Source organism: Pipistrellus kuhlii, unplaced genomic scaffold (assembly GCF_014108245.1).
Source record: "Pipistrellus kuhlii isolate mPipKuh1 unplaced genomic scaffold, mPipKuh1.p scaffold_m20_p_2, whole genome shotgun sequence".
Taxonomy (NCBI): Eukaryota; Metazoa; Chordata; class Mammalia; order Chiroptera; family Vespertilionidae; genus Pipistrellus; species Pipistrellus kuhlii.
The window spans coordinates 59019506-59041613 of record NW_023425515.1 but is presented as its reverse complement, the minus strand read 5'-3'; the positions used below and the strand labels follow the sequence as shown (position 1 = coordinate 59041613).

Genomic DNA, 22108 nt, shown 5'->3' with positions numbered 1-22108 from the left:
TAGGAAGGGGCAATATGAAGGAAGACTTCCCATAAAAGGACTTTAGGGATGAGTTTATCCTGGGGCCAGTCACTAGGGACAGAGCCCTTTTCAGAAATAGCAGGTAATTAGTTGTATGGGGTTGGCAGGCAAAGAAAGTAGAGAAGATATTGATGAATAAGAGCCTTGGGGGATTCAGATCAGTGGAGAAAGGATGGACTTGTTAATAAGTGGTGCTGGTTTAACTGAAGGGCCACATGAAATCATTTTTCATACTGCATAATACCATTTGTCTCTCTGACTAGGTCATGAGCTCCTCAAGGACGGTGTTAGAAAACTGGTTCCATTGAACTTTTCCCTACAAAAAATGAAACTATAATATAGGCCTCAGTGGAGTGGTAAAAATCTTCCTCCAAGGAATAGATTAAGACATTCGGCTATTGGCATTTACTCCAGCTTCTGGTCCTCTCTGCCAGCTTACAGGAAATGTAGGAGATAAAGGAGTCTGTTCAGTGACAGACACCACAGGGTACAATCAACAAAATCCGGGATGTGGATACTTCAGATTTGTTCTGCGGCTTTGTGAACACTTTCTCTAACAAATAAATGCCCCACCCTACTTCCCCCAAAGGAGGTCAGGCACCTTTAGATTAAAAGAGACTTGAAGGGCAGACATATTAACCAAATGCAATATGTGGGTCTTATTTGTTCCCAGTTTAAAAAAACAAAAACAAAAAAAAACAACTTTAAAAAACTATTTTTTAAACAAATGAAGAAATTCAAACCCTGTGAGGATATTGGATAATTTTAAAGAAGTATTAATTTTATTCAGTGTAATAATGGAAATCTGTTTATGTTAAAAAGAGGAAGCTTTATCTCTTAAAGATAAAGATTGAACTATTTACAGAGGAAATAGTCCAATCTTTGGTATTTACTTTAAAATAATCCTGTAGGAGTGTACAGGGGAAATAGGAGGTATAAATGAAACAAAATGGTTCATTTGTTAATAATTATTAAAGTTAGGTGACAAGTACATGAAGACTTATTAAACTATTAGAGGCCCAGTGCAGTTCAGCCTGCATCCTCTCCAATCCAGAACCCCTTGGGGAATGTCTGACTGCCGGTGAAGGTCCGATCCAGTCAGACATCCCTCTCACAAACCAAGATCACTGGCTCCTAACTGCTCACTTGTCTGCCTGCCTGACTGCACCTAACTGCCCACCCTACTGGCCTGGTTACCCCTAACTGCGCCCCCTGCAGGCATAGTCACACACACACACACACACACACACACACACACACACACACACACACCCCGCCGGCCTGGTCGCTCCTCACTGCCCCATCCTGCCAGTCTGGTTGCCAGTCTGGTTGTTCCCAACTGCCCCCCCCCCCCCCAGCGGGCCTGGTAGCCCCATGCAGCCTGCTGCTCAGTCATTTGGTCACCCCTCACTAACCCCCTGCCAGCCTGGTCGCCCCACACAGCCTGTTCAGTTATCCATTTGGCTATTTTGGATGAGATGGTCACTTAGCCTTTTATAGATATAGATTCTTGTTACTTTAAGGTAAATTTGAAAATTCCCAGAGCCAGTGAAGGCTTTTTCAGCAGGAGAACATCAAGATGAAATTAGCATCTGAGGAAGTGTACCCCTGGGAATAAGAAGGCTAGATAGGGTGCTGTCGGGAGGCTCATAATTCCAGGACTGAACTGTGCCATTGGGAGTAGAGGGGAGGGTCTGGACACAGGGAGTATGAAAGGAGACCCTCAGAACTGGAGAAAGCTAAAGAAATGGGTATCAAGGATGACTCTCAGGTTTCAGGCTTAGATGGCTGCCTGAAATGGCACAGGAATTCAGAAGAGATTAAAGTTAGGGGTGAAGGGAGTGATAAAGTGATTGCTGACAGTTTGTGTTTGAGGTGCCTGTGGAACATCCAGAGCTTAGGAAAGAGGCCCGCACTGGAGATGGGTTTTGGCCATTACCAGATGCAGCACAATTCCCATGGAAACATGAAAAGTGTAGGCACAAGAAAATACTCCCGTCATGTGTAAGCATTACCAAATTAACAAATTACTTTTGGACTTTTTAACATGAAAACATCAAAGTGGCTTAACCCAGGAGAAGAATAGAAGAGAACCAAATAGTAGTATACAATATCCATGCTACTCTGTTTCTCTCAATTTCCATGTTGAACATGTGATAAATTATCAAGGTTTAACTGCAGGATTTCCTTATTTTATTTTATTTTATTTTCCCTAATAAATGAGTTTTCAAGAGAACACTATGGCTTTAATACATGTTGGGGGGGAGGACCTCATTTGAAAGATGAAATTTTATCTTTCCTTTTTTACCTTGCCTTTCTTCTATTTTACTCCTTCCATGTTGTCTACAATATTGTAAAAACTGAAGGAAAATGCCCAAACCATCTAGGTCTAGGGCTGTACTTCAATTTCCTGTCTTTAAAACAGCCATGACAGTATTAAGTCCTTGAGTTGACATGTGTATCCTGAAGGAGCCACAGAGCCGCTGATACAAAAAAGCAGTTTGTGTCTGGGATTGATTTATGCCTTTGGAGCAGGACAAGAAGAAAACCCAGCCCAGCCTGTATGGTATCTGTTGCTGGGGGAAACTCAAGCCATCTGCCAGACTCTAATAAAGCATGACAACAACATTTGGTTTGAAGCACAGAATGATTTTTCCAAAGTGAAAATAAAGCTTGTCTACAATTGGGGCATATATATATATATATATATATACACACACACACACACACACACTAGAGTCCCGGTGCATGAAATTTGTGCACAGGGGCGGGAGTGGCACTCCCTCTATCCAACCTGCACCCTCTTCAATCTGGGAATCTCTGGCTCCTAACCTCTCACCTGCCTGCCTTCCCTAACTACTCTGCCTGCTTGCCTAATATCCCTAACTGCCCTCCACTGCCAGTCTAGTCACCCCTAACTGCCCTCCCCTGCTGACCTGGTCGCCCCTATTAACTTTTTTTTAAAATCGTATTCCTTTCACACACAATTGTATTTGACTTCCTCATTAGCTTCTCCCTCTCACACATTTTTTTCTCCCTCCTTTATGTAACACTTTTTTTCTACTGACCCATCATTTATAAACTTTTCTCTCCTCCTTATTTCCTACTTCTGTTCCATTATCCTTCTTCTCATCTCTCTCCTACCCTCCCTCCCTCCCCACATTTCTTCTTCCTTTTATCTTTACTCAAAATCTTCTGTTGACAACCCAGTTCTAACTCCTCAGCCTGCCCCCCCTGCAGGCATAGTCACCCCCACCTACCCTCCCCCCAGCTCCATAATTTGGGTTTACCCCAAACCACTTAAATCAGAAGTTGAGAGGTTGGACCCAGGCATGAGTTCTTTAAAAAAGAAATTCACATAAGAACTTCAATCAAGGTTGAGACCCCTGTGGTTACAATGAGAGTGAGGAAAAGACAGCTGAAGCGTTTGGACTATCTATGATCAGAAGTAAATGTGAACTATTAAAGTTTTCAGGGCTTCAGGGGGCAGCGATGATGCGTGTGCCTGTGTGTGTCTGTGCATGTGGGATGTACATCACCTCTCTCTGCCTGCTCACAGGTCAACGCCGTGCGGGTGCATGTGAACAGCTCTTCCGAGAACCTCGACTACCCAGTCCTGGTCGTGGTGCGTCAGCAGAAAGAGGTGCTGTCCTGGCAGGTCCCGCTGCCCTTCCAAGGATTGTAAGTGGGTCTTTTCCCAAACAACTTCACGACATTGCTTCCTTTCAGTGGCCCAGATCTCAATTGGTCTTTGCCCTGGTGAAAGGAGAAATCTGACATTTGGGATGTTGACATGTGATTCATGCTCAGTGCAAACGCTAATTGTGGTACATACCCTGCATGTTCAGCTCTGCTCAATATCCATCCCCTTTGAAGTTCACATGAGAACCCTGCCCAGGTTTCTAGCATCTTGAAGAGCTTTTACCATTGTAATTCTATTCAGAATTTTTAAAAAATGTTCTGTAGCTCTTGATTAGTTAATGGGTCATCCATTCAGGACAGGGCCAGGCCCAGAAGTCAACCTAAATGAGTGACACTCCTTCCATTCTTCAAAATGCCCACTGAGTCTGCAATCTTCATTCCATAGTATGCATTGAGCATGACTAGGTGATAGGTGCTGGAGATACAGCAGTGGGGAAAAGATCCTAACAAAGTGTCTGCCCTCAGGAAATTTGTATTTTTTCAGAGAAATTACACAAGGCATTATAGGACTATATAGAGTATGAGTTAAATTGATTTTAAAGGTGGAGGAATTTGAGAATTGAAATATTGATTTGGGCTCTGGGACTTTATGTTCCATTTAGCAAAAGCTTGAAGAATGAAAAAATGGAGTCTCCTGATTGTTTTATCAGGACAGTTTCTCTTTTACAATGTGATAGTTTTCCTCTTTGAATTAGGAGGATGGATTAGTGTAATGTAGACTCTGCCTAAGTGAACAGGTCAGCACTAAACAGACTTCACTTCCCTGTTACTATGTCACGGAGCCCTACACCAAAAACACTGCTTCTAAAATCACTATCAGTAGGTCCAGTCTGACATTTAAAATATAAGTGCTTGAAAACAAATCTGGAGGGAAGTGAATCACAATAAGCTTCTTTCCCAGTTTGTTCATTGAGTCTCTCTCTTCCTCTCTCTCTGGCTGATCTTTCCCGCCATTGGCTGCTACAGATACCAGAGGACCTACAACTATCAGGAAGTGAGCCGCACCTTATGTCCCTCAGAAGCAACCAATGAAACAGGACCACTGGAGCACCTGATATTTGTAGATATAGCATCCATGGCACCCCTAGGTGCCCAGTACAAACTGTTGGTTACCAAGATCAAGCACTTCCAGCTACAGTAAGCAGGACTCCCTGGGGGCTTTCTCTGTTCCCTCATCTGTTCTTCTGTGCATGTGCATGGTCAACCCAGCTTCCTTCCTTACAGATCAGCACTTCAGGAGGACATTTTTACTGGGCATATTGTCTTAGCACCTTCTGGCCTCTCCTACTCACAGATGGGCAGCAGAGCCTTGTATGTTCTGTGCAGTAGGGAGGCAGTAAGAGACTGGTGCAGAGAGGAAGGCTGGTTGACCTCATAGATGTCTGTTCTCAGGGTCTGGGTGAACAGCAGACCCTGAGAACAGACATCTATGAGGTCAACACCCTTCCTCTCTGCAAACAAAAAACAAAAACAAAAAAAACAGACATGGATATAGAGTATGAGTTAAATTGATTTTAAAGGTGGAGGAGTTTGAGAATTAAAATATTGATTTGGGCTCTGGGACTTTATGTTCCATTTAGCAAAAGCTTGAAGAATGAAAAAATGGAGTCTCCCGATTGTTTTATCAGGACAGTTTCTCTTTTACAATGTGATAGGTTTCCTCTTTGAATTAGGAGGATGGATTAGTGTAATGTAGACTCTGCCTGAGTGAACAGCTCAGCAGTCCAAGCAGGTGTCACAGGCGGCCGGGTATTTTGTATTACTTTCCTGAAGGAAGTTTTGTTTTTGTCTTAAGAAAGACCTTAAATAATTTTCTTCTATACTTATTGCTATTCCAGTTTTCTCCTCCCAGGTTAGCAATGTGCATAGTTAGAAAATATTGTTATGTGGCTTAGTTCTTTGTGCAAAAACTAACGACTGTTTCCTCCTTCTCCTAGCACTTTCATTCTTTGTGACAAAATCAGTTGTGATACAACAGCTCAAATTGTTTATATTGGAGGTGGATTATAACAAACTCAGTTAATGGCATTGCCCCCAAGGGATTTGTTCTAGCCCCAAGGTTACCCTTGTAAAACATTATACAAATCTGTGTGAAAATTTAAACAGAAAGGCTAAGGCTGTTCCTTAATGAGACCAGAAACTTCAGGGACTTCTCTGCACTACCTTACTCTGAACTCAAGGCTTTGTAAGGGCTCAATCCACCTTCTCCTCTCTCAGTGTTTTATATATATACTAGAGGCCTAGTGCACAAAATGTGTGCACTGGGGGGGGTGGGGGTGGGGAGGGGTTCCATCAGCCTGGCCTGTGCCTGCTCACCCTCTTGCAGTCCGGGAGCCCTCAGGGGATGTCTGACTGACAGCTTAGTGTGGCTGCAGGGGCAGGAGAAGCTCCCGCCACCACTGCCATGCTCGCCAGCCATGAGCCCAGCTTCTGGCTGAGTAGCGCTCCCCTGGTGGGAGCACACTGACCACCAGGGGGTAGCTCCTGCATTGAGCATCTGCCCCCTGGTGGTCAGTTCACATCATAGCAACTGGTCATTCTGGCATTATGTTGATTTGCATATTAGCCTCTTATTATATAAGCATTGGCAAGCTATGGCTCACAGGCTGGCCACTGGTTTTGTAAATAAAGTTTTATTAGAACACAGCACTGCCCATTCATTTACATATTGTCTATGGCTGCTATCATGGCAAGGCTGAGTTGTGAGTAGTTGGGCGAAAGACATTATGGCCTGCAAGCCTAGACTATTTGCTCTCTGGTCCTTAAGAAAAACCTTGCCAACTCCTGATATAAAAGAGCAGACACATGATTAATAAATTTGAATTAAACAATTCATTTAGAAAACTGTGTTCCAAAATGATAGAATGCCTAACCTTTTCAACTACATGTGCAACATTTACCAAATTTTCCAGGTTCTAATACATATCTTGATAAATTTCAAAGGACTGAAATCCTTTATATGGAATTGAAATAGAAGTAAACCACAAAAATGGCAGAGAAACACACAAATGTTTGGAAATTAAGTAGTCTATGTCTAAATAACTCATGAGTCAAAGAAAAAATCATAATGAAAATTAGAAAATATTTTTAACAAATAATAATGAAAATATGACAGATTTAAACTTCTGCGATGCAACTAATCACTGCTTGAGGAAACTGTCTAGCTTCAAAAGTATATGTTAGAAAAAAAGAATGGCTGAAAACCAGGGTGTTAATATCCATTTCACAAAATTGAAAATTAAACTCAAAGAAAATAAAAGGAAGTAATAAAATAAAAGCACACAAAAAAAGAAATAGAAAACAAATCCACAATGGCCAAAATGAGCCAAACCACAAGTTAATTATTTGAAATGACTGGTATTTTTATATTATTTTTAAAAATAAAAGTGACAAGCAAGCCCATTGAGAGGAAAAATGGGCAAAAGATTTTAACAGATACTTCACCAAAGAAGATATTCAAATGATCCCAAAACACAACCTCACTAGCTATCAGCAATACAAATTAAAATGATAAAAAGATTTCACTACAACTAAAAAATTGCTATAATTTGAAAGGTTTGACAATGCAGCTCCACTCCTAGTAATAAGCCTAACTCCTAGATATATGATCGTGGTATTCATTTAATAGAATACTACACAACAATAAAAATGAACAAACTATTGGTATATTTAACAGGGGGAAATCTCACAAACACAATGTCGAGCTAAAGAAGCCAGACAAAAGGGATCCATACAGTGTGATTCCTTTAATATAAAGTGTAAAAACAGACAAAACTATTTTGTAATTTAGAAGTCAGGGGAGTAGTATCTTTAGCAAGGAAAGAGGAAGTGCATGGTATGTTTTCCTGGTGAGAGTTCATTCAGATACATGCTTATGATTTGTGCACTTTTCTATGTAAGTTATACTTCAATAATTTTTTTTTAAAAATCCAGAATATTTAAACATAGTATCTACTAGTTTTTTGGCAGCTTGTTTTCTGATTAGAATATTCTGTTCTATTATAAAGTGCTCCTTAAATTTTTGAAGTCAATTTATAAAGAAGTCATGCCAAAATCGGTTTTGCTCAGTGGACAGATCATCAGTCTGTGGACTGAAGGGTCCCAGGTTCGATTCCGGTCAGGGCATATCCCCGGTGGAGGGTGTACAGGAGGCAGCTGCTCGATGTTTCTCTCTCATTGATGCTTCTGGCTTTCTATCCCTCTCCCTTCCTCTCTGTAAAAAATCATAAAATATATTTTTTTTTAAAAAGAAGAAAAAGAAGTCTGAAGCCAACAGAGGCACTAATAGAAGTCAAATGTTTATCTTGGTCTTCTCTACACCCCATGATAGTGTGTATGCATAGAGACAGATGGACACATGGATGAATGAATGTTTAGAAGGATGGAGAAATAGTCATGGCATTTTTCCAAGTCCTCCATTAATTTTGGCATAGGAAAAGATGACATGGTAATTCAAGAGCAAAGAACCACCCTGCCTCCCTCACCCCACCCCAAAAAAAGGCAGGAGATTTTCTGGTGGATAAGGTCCACCCAGATCAATTAAATCAGAGTCTACAGCAGGGGGCTGTGCACATTAGTACATAGTTTCTTAGTTTCCAAGGTGATTCTAATTTGCAGCTGGAAGTGAGAATTAGTATTCTAATTCTACCTTTAAACCGTTTCTAATTATTGTGCTTATGTTTTATTGTTTTAATAATTAAATCCATTTATGATATTAAACAACATGAGAATTCATGGTGACACATTTGATGGAGATGCGAGCACATCACTTGGACAGAGTTCGGTTCCAGCCTTCAGCCTGGCCTTTACTAACTGATTTCTGTGTCTGACCTGTCACTGTCACCTGGTGGCAGTGTACTGAAATTCTGGGCTGGTTTTCTTTGAGATTTATCAGACCCCTTGGAGAACTGAATTCTGTGCAACTGAAGTCATAAGGTGGCAACTCTGTGCAAGTGCTAATAAATGATATGCACGCTGGCAAAACTGCACATCTGTTCCCTCACATTGTTTTCTGTTTCCACCTCTTGTATCGGGACTTGACATCAGGAATCAGATGTTCAAAGCCTTTCGAAATACACACAGTTACTAGGGCTTTTATGAGAATAAGATAAGCCTGGGAAGAGATGGTAACTGAGATATAGGAGTCTCTTCTCCCTGGCTCTGGATTAACCCACACAAACCCTGCTGGTGACCCAGAAAACCAGGAGATAATGACAAAGGGCAAGAGCTGAGGGTTGTGGTGAGACCTGGGCTGTAGGTACCGAGAGAAATACTAAAGAATTAACTCAAAATGTCTAACATTGCAGTTTCTGCTATATGTTTTGACTGGCAGAGTAGAAGGTATGTAAAACACATTCTAGATTTTTTTTTTCTAGAATCATAATTTTTAAGAATGGAAGGACTTTGGAGAATCTAATATGTTCACTTCATTTTTACAGATGAGCAAAATGATGCCCAGAAAGGTTAAGTGACTTGCCCAAACTAGCCGAGCTAGGAAAGACAAAATCAATACTAGATTTTAGTTCTGAGCTCTTCCCGCTATAGCATTCTATTTCTACTTTCTGTTTAAAACTATCCTCACACTTTATGTTGCCCTAAATATGCTTCTCAAGCCCACGAAATACTCGTTTATTGAAATCCAGCTTTAAAATAAAATTCTGCCTTAAACTATTACTTCCTGCCATCTAACTCTCCCCCAGCCACCTCCACACACACATATACAGAGCTTTGCCACCACTCATTTTCCCAATGCGAGTGCTCTGGCGAGCTGCTGAATGTAAAGTTACAGATGTGGAACAGGAAGCTGTAGGAGCAGGCAGGCACCAGATCATGCTGTGGGAGGAGCCTAGAAGGGGTATTGAGAAATTTAGGCAGTTGTCTAAATTGTGATAGTTGTGTGGAGAATGGATTTGAAGAGAACAGACTGGATGCAAAAAAAATAGGACCCTGATGCAGTGGTCAATATAAATCAATTATAAGGAGATGAGCTGAAGAATTTGGAGGTAACATTGACAATACTTGATTGGATATGAAGGGGAAGGGGACTGGGAGAGTCAAAGATGACTTTCTAACTTGTAGATGGTGGCACCACTAAGAGAAAATGAGGATTTTGACGAGGGAAGAAAGAGATGATAAGTTCACTTTGATGCATGTTAAACTTGGAAGTAGAGTGTTGGTATATACCAGTGGTCGGCAAACTCATTAGTCAACAGAGCCAAATATCAACAGTACAAAGATTGAAATATCTTTTGAGAGCCAAATTTTTAAAACTTAAACTTCTTCTAAGGCCACTTCTTCAAAATAGACTTGCCCAGGTCATGGTATTTTGTGGAAGAGCCACACTCAAGGGGCCAAAGAGCTGTATGTGGCTCAAGAGATGCAGTTAGCCAACCACTGGTATATACCATCATGATGCTCAGAAGAGAGGTCTGAGTTACAGAGAGAAGACTGAGAAGAAGCGCTTCAGAAAGCCCAGTCCACATGATGCCTAAGGAGGAGTTGCCGGAGATAGGACTGGACAAACAGGCAGTAACCACTCCTTGGTGTTTGAGATCCTGTGAAAAGCACTATGGAGTTTATACTTCAGCTTCCAGATTATGGAAACCACTAAAAGATTTTAAACAGCAGAATAACATGAACACATTGGATTTTAGAAATGATCTTAGAGTCAATGTGGAAGGTGAACTCACGAGAGGAGAGGGTAAGAGCAAGTAGGACAATGAAAAGTTATTTGAATAGAGAAGAATAAAAAATGATAAGAACCTGAACATATTATGGCAGCAACATCTTAAAGGGGAAAAGGGGTCAAGTAAAATGCCTGGGAATAATTCACAAATTCAACAAGTGTATGTTGCAGAATAAAAAGTACAGTCGACATGAGTACTTGAAGCCTTCAACCCTCAAGATCTACATAGGGCTCCTAGGTCTTTGCTTTGAAAGAGAATTTTGACTGAGATAGCCAAGCCACCATGCTGTGAGAAGTATTGTACATTTTGGTGTTGTTATATAAATTAACCCATTTATTATAGGCTCACAATGTTTCAAACTGTGGAGCTTCTGTTGGTCTTTCAATTCCTTCGTCTTCTGATGGTGACTTTGCTGTGACGGCAGAAGTGGGTTGTGGGTCCAGGCACCACCAGCGACTGTTTTCATGCAGGAACCACAGTGCCAGATCCCCACAGCTTGCCTCTTCATCTTGATTTTGCCACAGAAGTAGCAAGTGTACTTGGCCTGCTGGCTGGTTTCAATTTTCTTCACCATTTTCCTGAGGGAGGCGCCATATTTATTGTCGATTCTGACCTTCTTGGTGCGTTTAGCCATGTTGCCGTGAACTTGAGAAGTAGATTTTTTGAGAAAATGGATGAGTGAAGAGGTTTTTAGACCATTTTGCTCTGTGTCATGTAATCAACTTTGATATTTTGGGATATATTACAGTAATGATTTACATTACTTTTCAAAATTTTTGTTGTTTGTTGAATGCCATGTCCAGCAAAAACAGTGCTTTAGGTGGGAGCAGGTGCATCAGCAATAGAATCTGGACGGCTTGGTGATCAATCTAATGGGAAGTAACCAAAAGGGAAGAATTCAAGATGACTCTAACAATGATGTTCAAAGTCTGGTGAGGCTTGCTGACAAACACATAGTGGGCCAGGATCAGGGAAATGACAGAACATTCCATTTTGATCATGTGGAGCCCAGCAGGCAGTTAGTGACTGGAGTTCAGAAGATAGCCCTGGACATGGCTGGACACGGAGACTTGAGATATACTAGCATTTTAGTGGCTTTTGTGGCAACTGAACATATATGTGGTTGTGTTTTTTTGTTTTGTTTTTGTTTTTGTTTTTATTTAAGACCTTTATTAACAGGTGCTTGCAGTTTGTTGACTTTTTGAAAAAATCAAGCTGTAAACTTTTATTACAAATTAAAAATGAGGTTCTTAAAAATCTCAACTTGACCAGATACGAAACAATTTAAAAACCTTTAAAGGTGTATTGAGAAAAACCAGACTTTTTTTTCTCTTAAAAAACACGTTTGTCATTACCAAAAAGAGCCGTCTTTAGATAAAAATAATATAAAACCCCATGCCGCGTAGATAATGAGGATAGTTCTAGTTATCTGGTCAACGGGCAAACAGCAAGCACTTAAGGTCTTCAGCTCCAATCTTTTGTTCATTTCTTATTGCTGGAATTTCGTATTTCTTTTTGTTGGATGACTAAACTGGATGATGGTAAAGATGGTAAGCTGGCACTTTTTACTCAGCCCCGCCCTGCTCAGCCTAAGGAGCGGACGAATTCTCAGCTGGTGCATCGGCTGCTTTTGTCTCTTTGCCATCCTGTGGTTTAGGGTTGTCTGGGTGTCTGCGTAGGTAATTGAAGTTGTGGCGGTACCGACGTTGAGGTCGCTGCTGACCTTGGGTCTCATCTCCTTGATTTTCCTTATCTTCTTCGTTGCCTTCCTCTCCAGGCTGTCGTTGGCGAGGAGGGCCCCTGCGGAATCGTGGCTTATAGCCTCGATACATATTCTGTCTCACTGGTCTGCCTTGTTCTCCTGCACCCTGGTTGTCAGCACCCTCCATCACTGCTCCCTGCACAGGAGGGGTGGAATACTGTGGCGACGCCCACCGGGCCTCCGCATGTAGTAAGGTGGGAAAAGAATGAGGGATCAGAGAGCGCTGTGGGCCCTGGCCTTCGGGAGCACTCTCTGATCCCTCATTCTCTTCCCCACTCTCACTGTTCTGGTAATTCTGCTGGTAATTGCGTGGACGACCCCTGCGACGTGGATAGCGTCTATCATGGTTACGGTCTGCTGCGTATTGACTGCCTTGTACGGAACTCCACCGGGGCCTGTAACATTTGCTGCCTCCGCACCCTTTTCTCCTTCAACGACATCAAACTCCACCGTCCCTCCATCTCCTGCACTGCGAAGGCACTTCCTGGGGGTATTCTTCTTTATGGCAGTCTGGTGTACAAATACATCTTCCTTGGTGCCATTCCTATTGATGAGACCATATCCGTTCCTTACGTTGAACCATTTTACTGTTCCCAAAACCTTCATTGCGATGACCTTCCTGTCCCCGCCGGCGGGCGCCGCCTATCGATGTGAGGCCGCCAGTGCCGCCGCTCCCTGCGCGGGGCTTGGTGTCGGTGGCGCTGAGGGTGGGGGCGGTGGGTGGCTGCTGGGTCTCTGCCCATGGTTCTGGTGATGGTGACTGGGGCCGGCTGTGGCAGCTGCGGCTCCTCCCGGGGTGTGATAGTAACTATGCCGGCGGCTGGTGGAGCTGCTCAAGGCTCTCTGGAGTCTGCTCTCCTGTTTTGTTTGTTTGTTTGTTTGTTTGTTTTGTTGTTTTGTTTTGTTTTTTATGTCAGTTGAATATCCTATATAATAAAACCAAATATGCAAATCTACTGAATGGAGGAATGACCGGTCACTATGACATGCACTGAACCACCAGGGGGCAGACGCTCAATGCAGGAGCTGTCCCCTGGTGGTCAATGCACTCCCACAGCGGGAGCGCTGCTCAGCCAGAAGCCTGGTGAGTGCAGCTGTGGTGGTGGGCGCCTCTCCCGCCTCTGCAGCAGTGCTAAGGACCCCTCCGGGGAATGTCCACTGAGGGGTCCCGGACTGCGAGAGGGTGCAGGCCAGGCTGAGGGACTCTTCCCCCCCACCCCCCAGTGCACAAATATCATGCACCAGGCCTCTAGTATATATATTTGTGTGTGTGTGTGTGTGTGTGTGTGTGTGTGTATGTTTGTATGTATGTATGTGTGTGTGTGTATATATATATATATATGAAAATGTATGTGGCTAAGGAAAATGAGGAGATCAAAAACAGGCTTGTGGATAACACTCTCATTTAAAGAATTGCCTGAGAAACAGGAACTATCAAAAGAAGCTGAGTAGGCACTGTGAAATGTATGGAAGAAAACCCACAAAGCCCAAGGTGGGCAAGTTTCAAGACTAGGAGAGCTTGTCAGTGTCAAATGTCACAAGTAAAGTCACTGGATTCAGCCATGAGGAGGTGACTGTTACCTTTAGCTAAGGCAACTTCAGGGGAATGGTAAGAAAGGGGTCTTGATATGTTTTAAAGCAGAAAAGGATCCTGATAGCAGTGAGAAGAGGAAAGAAGAATGAAAGATGCAAGCAAAACATTCTTTTAAGAAGCTGGTTTGTGAAGGAGAGGGAGGATATAGAATAACATCAAAGAAGGGAAATACAAGGAAAAGGAAAGAAATTTGTTGGGTTGTTTTTGTTTGTTATTGATTTTGAAAATGGTTGAGACTAGAATATATTTATAAAACAAAGGGTAGAAAGGCAAATGAAAGTAGACTTTGTAGAAGCAAAGTCCCAGAGAAGGGAAGAAAGTATAGGATTTAACTTACACTAGAGCGATGGGGTGGAGGTTACAGTGGACTGGAGCATCGGTAGGGGAGGGTTGGGTAAGCAAAGGGAGCTCATGACAGATGGCAGTAAGCAGATAACAGGAAGTGACATTCTCTCAAGTCCATAGTCCATGTGAATAATAGGGTATAATTTCCTTCAACAACTAAGTAGGGGTTTAGAAATGCCTTACAGGGGTTTGCTGTCATAAAGTAGATAGTATGCCCTGAATTTCACAGTCCTCTCTAATACTTTCCTCAAAAACCACTGAGCTTTTGTCCTTACTTCTCTCTCACTTACCCTTTCTTTCCACCTCCCCCCCCCCCTTTCCCTGTTCTTCTGTTTGATTACTCTCCTGTTTATATTTCTCTTATCTTATCTTAGCCTCCCTCTTCTGTTTTATCTGCATGCCCATCTCTCCATTTCATCTGTCCCTTTTCTCTTTCCCTCTTCCTCGAACTAGCCAAAACAAGAGAACTAAGTCAGTTTTCAGTTTTTCTTATACTTACTGAAAAATCATTTATTTCCTGGGCTTAAAACAAATAAAATGAAGTTTTTATACTTCTCTTTCTAAAATTAAAGGTGCATTCGAGTTGCAACTGACTTTGTTCTGTTGGTTAAAGACCTTTGATAAATGAACCTCCTGACCCTCTGTCAGACCTATGGGGAAGGAAGCAGAACTTTCCACATGTAACAGACGCGATGTTTATTTTGCACACACTGTTGACTCCATGAGAAAGACAGCACTTAAGTGTGACAAACTTAAAGAAAATAATTATGTGTTGAATGTTTGTATGTGTTGTACTAGTAAAGAAAAAATAAATAACAAGAAAAAAAACCCTCAGAAAATGTATATTTATATCCATACATTCCATTACAACTGGAATTCAAGTGATAGGAAGGAGTAAAAACACATATTTCTGGCCAAAGGAAACTGGAAATGTCATGATGTGTGTTGCTAGCCAAGAAAATCAGTGACCTTTTTGTTCCCCGGACCTGGCAATGAACAGAATTGTTGCCCTGGTAACAGCAGATGGCACTCCCCACACTAAAAGGGCGCCGCCTAGCACACACAGCACTGTGAGTTCTCACTCCAGCCGGCCCTGGCATCTCAGGAGCACATTCACAACTGGACTTGCCACTGAGTTTGTGGCTCTTTAGGTGACTTAAGGCCACAAGCTCTCAACTATACTTCAGCAGAATTAATCCTCAACACTGAAGATTATTTCTCTTGAGTGAATATATAAAAATTGCATCCATTGCTAAATTCTGAGCCCAGTCTGCCATCAGCCTAAATTGTTGGTCATTACTTTTAGAAACAGTGCTCAAATTGTATGACTTTTATTTTTTTTTATTATTTTTTTTTAATCAATCTTTATTGTTCATATTGTTACAAAGGTTCCTCATTTCTTCCCCCCTCCACCAGGTTCCCACCCCACCCTCCGCCCTCTCCCCATCCCCCATTGTCCTCATTTATAGGTCCAGTTTATGTTCAGTCTCTTCCTCCCTGCCTTTCCCCGATAGTAAATCCCTTTTCAGATAGTAAATCAGTTACTTAGCATTTTCTCATATCAATAATACCACCACATGCCCAATGATACATTTCACACAAAAGACATTTCCAAATAGGTCAACCAGCCTCATCCAGGCCCCACCCAAGGCACTCACAGATCAACACCCCAGCCCCTATACTAACTCAACACATCCAGATCTAAGCCTTCATCACTTGATTCAGCAGACCCTCAAGTTCCCACAAAAGTTTCCAGCCATGTCTGAGAGGCAGCCGTGGGGTAGGGGCAGGCGAGAAGCGAGCTGTTCCGGGCCTGGCTGCTCCGGGCTTGGCCTCTGTTGCTTTGGTTCCACAACCAGCTGCTCCGGATCTGGTCACCGCCGCTCCTGACCTAGTTGCTCTGGACCTGGCTGCTGCTGCTCCGGGCCTGGCCGCACCGGACATGGCTGCTCTGGGCCCAGCTGCTCCGGGCCTGGCCGCTCCCAGCCTGGCAGCCGCTGCTCCAGGCCTGGCCACTCCCAGCCTGGCAGCCGCTGCTCCGGGCCTGGCCGCACCAGATCCGGCTGCTCCGGGCCTGGAAATTGTATGACTTTTAAACAACACCTCCAATTATAAATTTCTTACTTAAATGTTTTAGCATGACCTTTCTAAAGGAATCTTTAACACAATTGTTTGAAACTACTTAATTTTTATGAAAGGAAAATTAGGAGTGGAGAGAAAGACGCTTTAGAGAGCACCAGGCTATGAATCTGGGGAGGGACCTCAGAAGAAGTTCAGGTTAAAATTCCCAGAAGTTCAGGTTCAGATTCCCAGAAATGCAAGCCATTCTGGAGGGCTGGGGGCATGCCATTCCCCCAGTGTGGACACTGAGAGTGTGGTGTGGGTTTGTATGAGGGATCTTCATGGCTTAAGATGAGGCAAAACCCAGAACAAATAAAAGGCTAAAACAGCCTCCTGCAAAACTATACCGAGGACAGAACTTGCCTTTGTGTTTTCCAGCCTCTTGGACTGTTTCACATACGTTCATTCCAGACAGCACTCTGTGCCACAAGTGTGTGCTACCTGCATGCTCCTCAGCCTCTCCTTTCCTCTGCGCTGGACCATTGCTGTCCTTCACAGAAGAATGAAAGAACCTAGTCCAATAATTCACAGTAAATTATTACCTGGAGAGAAAATAACTCCATTGTATCACTTTGGTGCCTTTTGCTATTTTCTGTCGTCTACAATTTTGCCTTTGGAATACTCTTAAGATTATATCATCAACTAGAGGCCCAGTTCACAAAAATTCATGCACCCGGGGTCTCTCAGCCTGGGAGCCCTCAGGGGATATCTGACTGACAGCTTAAGCCTGCTCCCTGTGGGGAGCAGGCCTAAGCCGCAGTCTGGCCTCCCTCTGTGGGAGGCGAGCAGCTGGCCCCACACCCCCATCACCCATCCACCATTGCTGGTCATCACTGCCTTTCCCCACTCCCCCAGTCGCCATGCCCACCCTATGCCTGCTGCCATGTGCCTTGGCTGGCCTGGCACCGCCTGCTCACCAGCCCCTCCCTGAGCCGACCGGTTGTCCTGCCGTTCAGTTGATTTTCATATTATGCTTTTATTATATAGGATAGTATAAGAGGTGCCTAACCCAAAGAGGACAAATCTGGAGGAGAATTTCAGCTGGTGTGGCAAACAATTGCGGAAGTATTTGTGGGCAGGAAGAGTATACTCCTATTCCTAGGGACCGTCCAATGGTGATTATCTATTCACCACATTTTTTACAAAAATGATCATTTTCCATGGTTACATCAAAATTATTTTGAGGTGTTAGCTTCATTGTTGAAAAGAACCTCAAATCTTTTCCTCTCTGTCAGCTCACTTCTAATGCCTAAACCCTGTGCTTGATTATAAAATCTTAAGAGAATCCAAAGGCAAAAGTAAACAAAGTACATACTTGTATAGGGATGACTTCATGGTTATTTAAAGACATAAACTTGCCGAGACCGGTTTGGCTCAATGGATAGAGCATCGGCTTGGGGACTGAAGGGTCCCGGGTTCGATTCCGGTCAAGGGCATGTACCTTGGTTGCGGGCATATCCCCAGTAGGGGGTGTGCAAGAGGCAGCTGATTGATGACTCTCTCTCATCAATGTTTCTAACTCTCTATCTCTCTCCTTTCCTCTCTGTACAAAATCAATAAAATATATTTTAAAAAAAAAAGACATAAACTTGATTCCCTCTCCAATTTGGTTTTTTCTGAGAGTTGAAGTTAGCAAATTTCCATGCAGTTTACTTTGTAAGTTTGATGAGAACAAACTTCCCTTCACAATAGATAAGGCTTTCCTTGCATCTAGTTTAAAATGGTTTTCTTTTAAATAAATAACTTTTGCTTACTAATTTATTATGTCTTCTCTCATTTTCCTTCTCCCACTTACATTTCTCAGGACAAATGTTGCCTTTCACTTCACTGCCAGCCCCTCTCAACCTCAGGTACGTGAAGGGTGTCGAGGTTATGATTCTATTAGTGTTACTCACAGTGTTACTGTGTTAACGGGTGGATTCAGCATGTGGTATTGTTCTGCATATTTCACAGCTTAAGATGTATTTGTAATTTGGAAATGTTATCCATGTCACTAGAACTTTGGACACAACATTTAATCTTATCACCTGAATTGATTATGTGAAATATGAGGAATATTTGCAGATATTCCTTGGCTCAACTTTCATTTAGCAGGTGTACTATGTGCCTACTATATGTACTAAGCAACCTTAGACTGTACTTGGTGGTGGGAAGAGCAGGATGAAGAAGGGAAAGATGCTACTTCTGCCCTCATGGACCTTTTATAATCAGGATGGGGGTCGGGGAGCAGAGAAGTAGAAGGCCAACACTAAATGGATACACAAATACTTAATTCACCTGGAGATACAATAAAATAAAACAGATTTTAATTTCTAGTGTTGTGGATGGAATAAATTAGTTTCTCCTATGTAAAGAGAGAACAGGGATGCTGAAAAAATATAATAAAAATTAGATATTTATGTTGTGCTCTCCATTAAACTGTAATCATATATAGAATAAATACATGAAAATTTGGTGACACTTCTTGTTACCTTTCTTTTTTTTTTCATGGATTCTGAAAAAGTAAAGTTTAAGCAATACTTTAATACAAATTTATTGAATGTGCTGGTATTTCCTGTACATCTTCTGCAGGCTATAATACAGTTTGGTCATAAATGGTTACTTAATTTTTGTCTTGTATATACTAAAACCGGGATTAACACAGTAAATGGACTCTATTGTAAATCTATTACAACCACTGTGTGAAGATAAATATTTAGCAACTAATTTTTAGAGGGGGAGGGGAAACCCTGATTTGTAGAATTTGCCCATTTCTGTGGCATAAATACCTTCATCGTGGTCAACTTCAGGATGCCAATGTGATGTCATTGAACACAGAGTTGGGAAGAGATGTATACAATCAGCTCCACAAATCCATATGAGCTGACTCCCACGCATTTCTTGATAAATTTTGCAGCCTCCACAGTGCCTACGTACTGCCACCCAGTGATGGAAGAGGTCTACAGGCTTGCAAACCACTGCCTTCAACATTTATTGGCTAATTAATTCATGAAATATTTGAAAGCACTAGTTGATAGGTGCTATGGGAGATAGCTAGAAAGGGAAGAAAACCTTGCAGAATGAGTATAGTCTAATAGTCCTGTTCAGAGTTATAGTAAATATGATATAGTGAATGCTGTAATACACTTCGTTTGTGGGCTGAAATTCAGTGATGATTAGATATTACAGCTTCCTTTTCTTTTATAGGAGTGTGTAAGTACTAAAGCCTAAGTAGTTTGACTGTAAACCCAAACTAGAATAAAATGTACTTAGAACATTTTATTAATGTTATATATATAATTATTGCTGACAGTAATTGTAGCGATGCTCTTGAGTTACAAGGTTGGTTTCCCTAGCGTTTTCCTTTTGGTAACGCTAGAGGATTCACCTTGGGAAGAGCCCTGTATTATATGAATTTGAGCCAAGCTCCAAAATGAAAGTGCAAAATGAGGTGGGTTCTTAGGAATGTTGCCGCCTATTACAAGGTGTGGACAGATTTCCAAATAGCAGTGTTAATGACAGTCCATCTTGAGAAGGCCTTGGATTATTGAAAAACATTCTATTCTTATTGCTCTGGTTCTCAAAATAAGGTTAGTAAAGAGGATGTTGGAATGCAAAATTAAAATTTTGACATGTTTTGCCTTTCCTTTAAAGTGATAGATTTATTAGAGCCCTAAAATATGGGCTTGTTTTGGTTGGCTCCCTCAAAACCTTAATCACTTAATTTTTTGTCAAGTTTCTCAACCAGTTGCCATATTTATACATATTGGGCAGAAGTCCCCTTTCTTCATTATTAGTAACATTTTTAAAATAAGGTGACCAGACGTCCCGCTTTTGGCGGGACAGTCCCTATTTTTAACAATTTGTTCCGCGTCCCGCGCGTTTTAAAACAGTCCCGCGGGACGCGGGACAAATTGTTAAAAATCGGGACTGTACCGCCAAAAGCGGGACGTCTGGTCACCTTACTTTAAAAGTTAGAGTTAATAGTTTTTTTCAGGGGATTTATAATCTAACTAGAGGTCCAGTACAAGAAATTCATGCATGGGGGGAGGGGGGATGGGGAAGGGAGAATGTCCCTCAGCCCAGCCAGCACCCTCTCCAATCTGGGACATCCCTCTCGCAATCTAGAACTGCTGGCTTCCAACTAACCGTCTGCCTGCCTGCCTGTTTGCCCCTAACTACTTCTGCCTGCCAGCCAGCCTGATCACCCCCTAATCACTCCCTGGACAGCCTGATTGATGCCTAACTGCCCTCCCCTGCCAGCCTGGTCACCCCTAACTGTCCTTCCTTGCAGGCTTAGTGCCTCCCAAGTACCCTCTCCTGCTGGCCATCTGTGGTGGCCATCTTGTGTTCACATGAGGTTGGCCATCTTGTGTGTTGGAATGATGGTCAATTTGCATATTACCTCTTTATTATATAGGGTTATTATATAGGATTAGGTAAACAGCATAACCTCCTTCTATTATGTTTCCTGGTTCTGATGATATGTGAGAAATTCTTTTACATATATATTAGCCTGCCCCAAACTGAGAATATATATTTCAGGGGCTAGATGTAAAGTTTTGTCTTTGAATCTAAATGTCCTCCCACTTTATTCCAGCCAGAAAATAAATTCTTTAGCAAAAAACTAGGAGAAGGGTAGGTTTAATGCTAATTATTGCCTATAGAAAGCTGGTTAAGATTCTTGAAGAACAGGCTTACCTGCTTTACAAAGCAGAGCCTCATATTTCAAAATAAACATATGGAAGTAAATATTGTCTCATATTACATCCCATATATCCCTAATTCAAAGGTTAAGGGATCTTCTGTTTTAAAATGTTTTTATTTATTTGAGAGGAAGGGAGAGGGATAGAGAGATAGTAGCATCTGTGAGAGAGAAACATCGATCCGCTGTTTCCTGCATACCTCCTACTGGAGATGGAGCCACAACCCAAACATGTGCCCTGAGAAGCAATATCGTATGAATGGCTACTTTTTTTCCTTTTTCTTAACTCACTGATATAGTCCTAATCTCTGGCACAGAGCCCCAAAAATAAGTTGCTCAATATTTGTAAGATGAATGGCTGACTGAATTCATGGAGGTTTATTGAGATGTGCATCTGAATTTTGTGCCTAATAGAGAAAATGATCCTACTCATGTGAAAATAGTTTGAATTCATGACTATAAACATTTCTTAAGGTTAACAAATCATGTTTCTCTTTTTTCTTATTCTCAGTATTTTCTATACAAATTTCCTGAAGATGTGGACTCAGTTGTCATTAAAGTTGTATCTAACGTGGCTTATCCATGTTCTGTTGTCTCTGTCCAGAACATCATGGTGAGTCTTAATAACTTGTCAACCTTCCAGTGTGGAGCATTATATTGTCTCAGGATAAGTGAGAGAGAAGGTGGAGGACATGTCTGTGTATCTTCTGCAAAACTGCTAAAGACTAAGAACAGCATCTTGTGCAGTCAGTGTATGCAGACATTGGTTTGGGGCAATAAAAATAGTTAACTCCTCACCAAATTTTTTTTTAAAAAAGAAGAAAGGAGGCAGGGAGAGAGGGATGATCATGACAAAGTACAAGGAAGATGAAGTTGTGGACCACAGGAGATAAAATAGAAACCTACCACTTGTAAGTTTTTAAAATGACAAAAACTGTATGATTCCACTCACATATGGAATAGAAAACAAAAAATTAACAAGCAAACTAATAAAACAAAAACAAATTCATAGGTACAGTCAACGGAAAGGGAAAGAAGGTGGAGAAAAGAATGAATTGGGTAAAGGGGGTGAAATATATGCAAAGGAAAGAACTAGACTTTTGATGGGTGAGCATGCAATAGAGTACACAGATAGAGTTAATATGTTGTACCCCTAAGATTTATGCAATGTTATTAACCACTTTTATCTCAAT

General features: G+C 41.9%; 2 protein-coding genes and 1 pseudogene across 3 annotated transcripts in view; 1 reads left to right on the top strand and 2 right to left on the bottom strand.

Moving 5' to 3' along the window:
• SIDT1 (SID1 transmembrane family member 1) overlaps nt 1-22108 on the top strand; it is an 87872-nt gene that overhangs the window by 20068 nt on the left and 45696 nt on the right. For both annotated transcript variants that reach the window (XM_036446126.2, XM_036446127.2), the window contains exons 2-5: nt 3581-3702; nt 4690-4860; nt 18036-18081; nt 21427-21528. In XM_036446126.2, the coding sequence (XP_036302019.1) occupies nt 3581-3702; nt 4690-4860; nt 18036-18081; nt 21427-21528 (441 nt within the window). The remainder of the gene's footprint in view (nt 1-3580; nt 3703-4689; nt 4861-18035; nt 18082-21426; nt 21529-22108) is intronic.
• On the bottom strand, nt 10615-11058 carry LOC123652642 (60S ribosomal protein L37a-like). The gene has a single exon (XM_045583984.1). It carries the CDS (start codon nt 11041-11043, stop codon nt 10630-10632), a length of 414 nt encoding a protein of 137 aa, XP_045439940.1. The 5' UTR covers nt 11044-11058; the 3' UTR covers nt 10615-10629.
• LOC123652772 lies at nt 11566-16714 on the bottom strand (annotated as a pseudogene).

Bases quoted from the DNA above. Each gene is read 5' to 3' on its own strand.
- LOC123652642 (XM_045583984.1), bottom strand. From the start codon at position 11,043: ATGGCTAAACGCACCAAGAAGGTCAGAATCGACAATAAATATGGCGCC.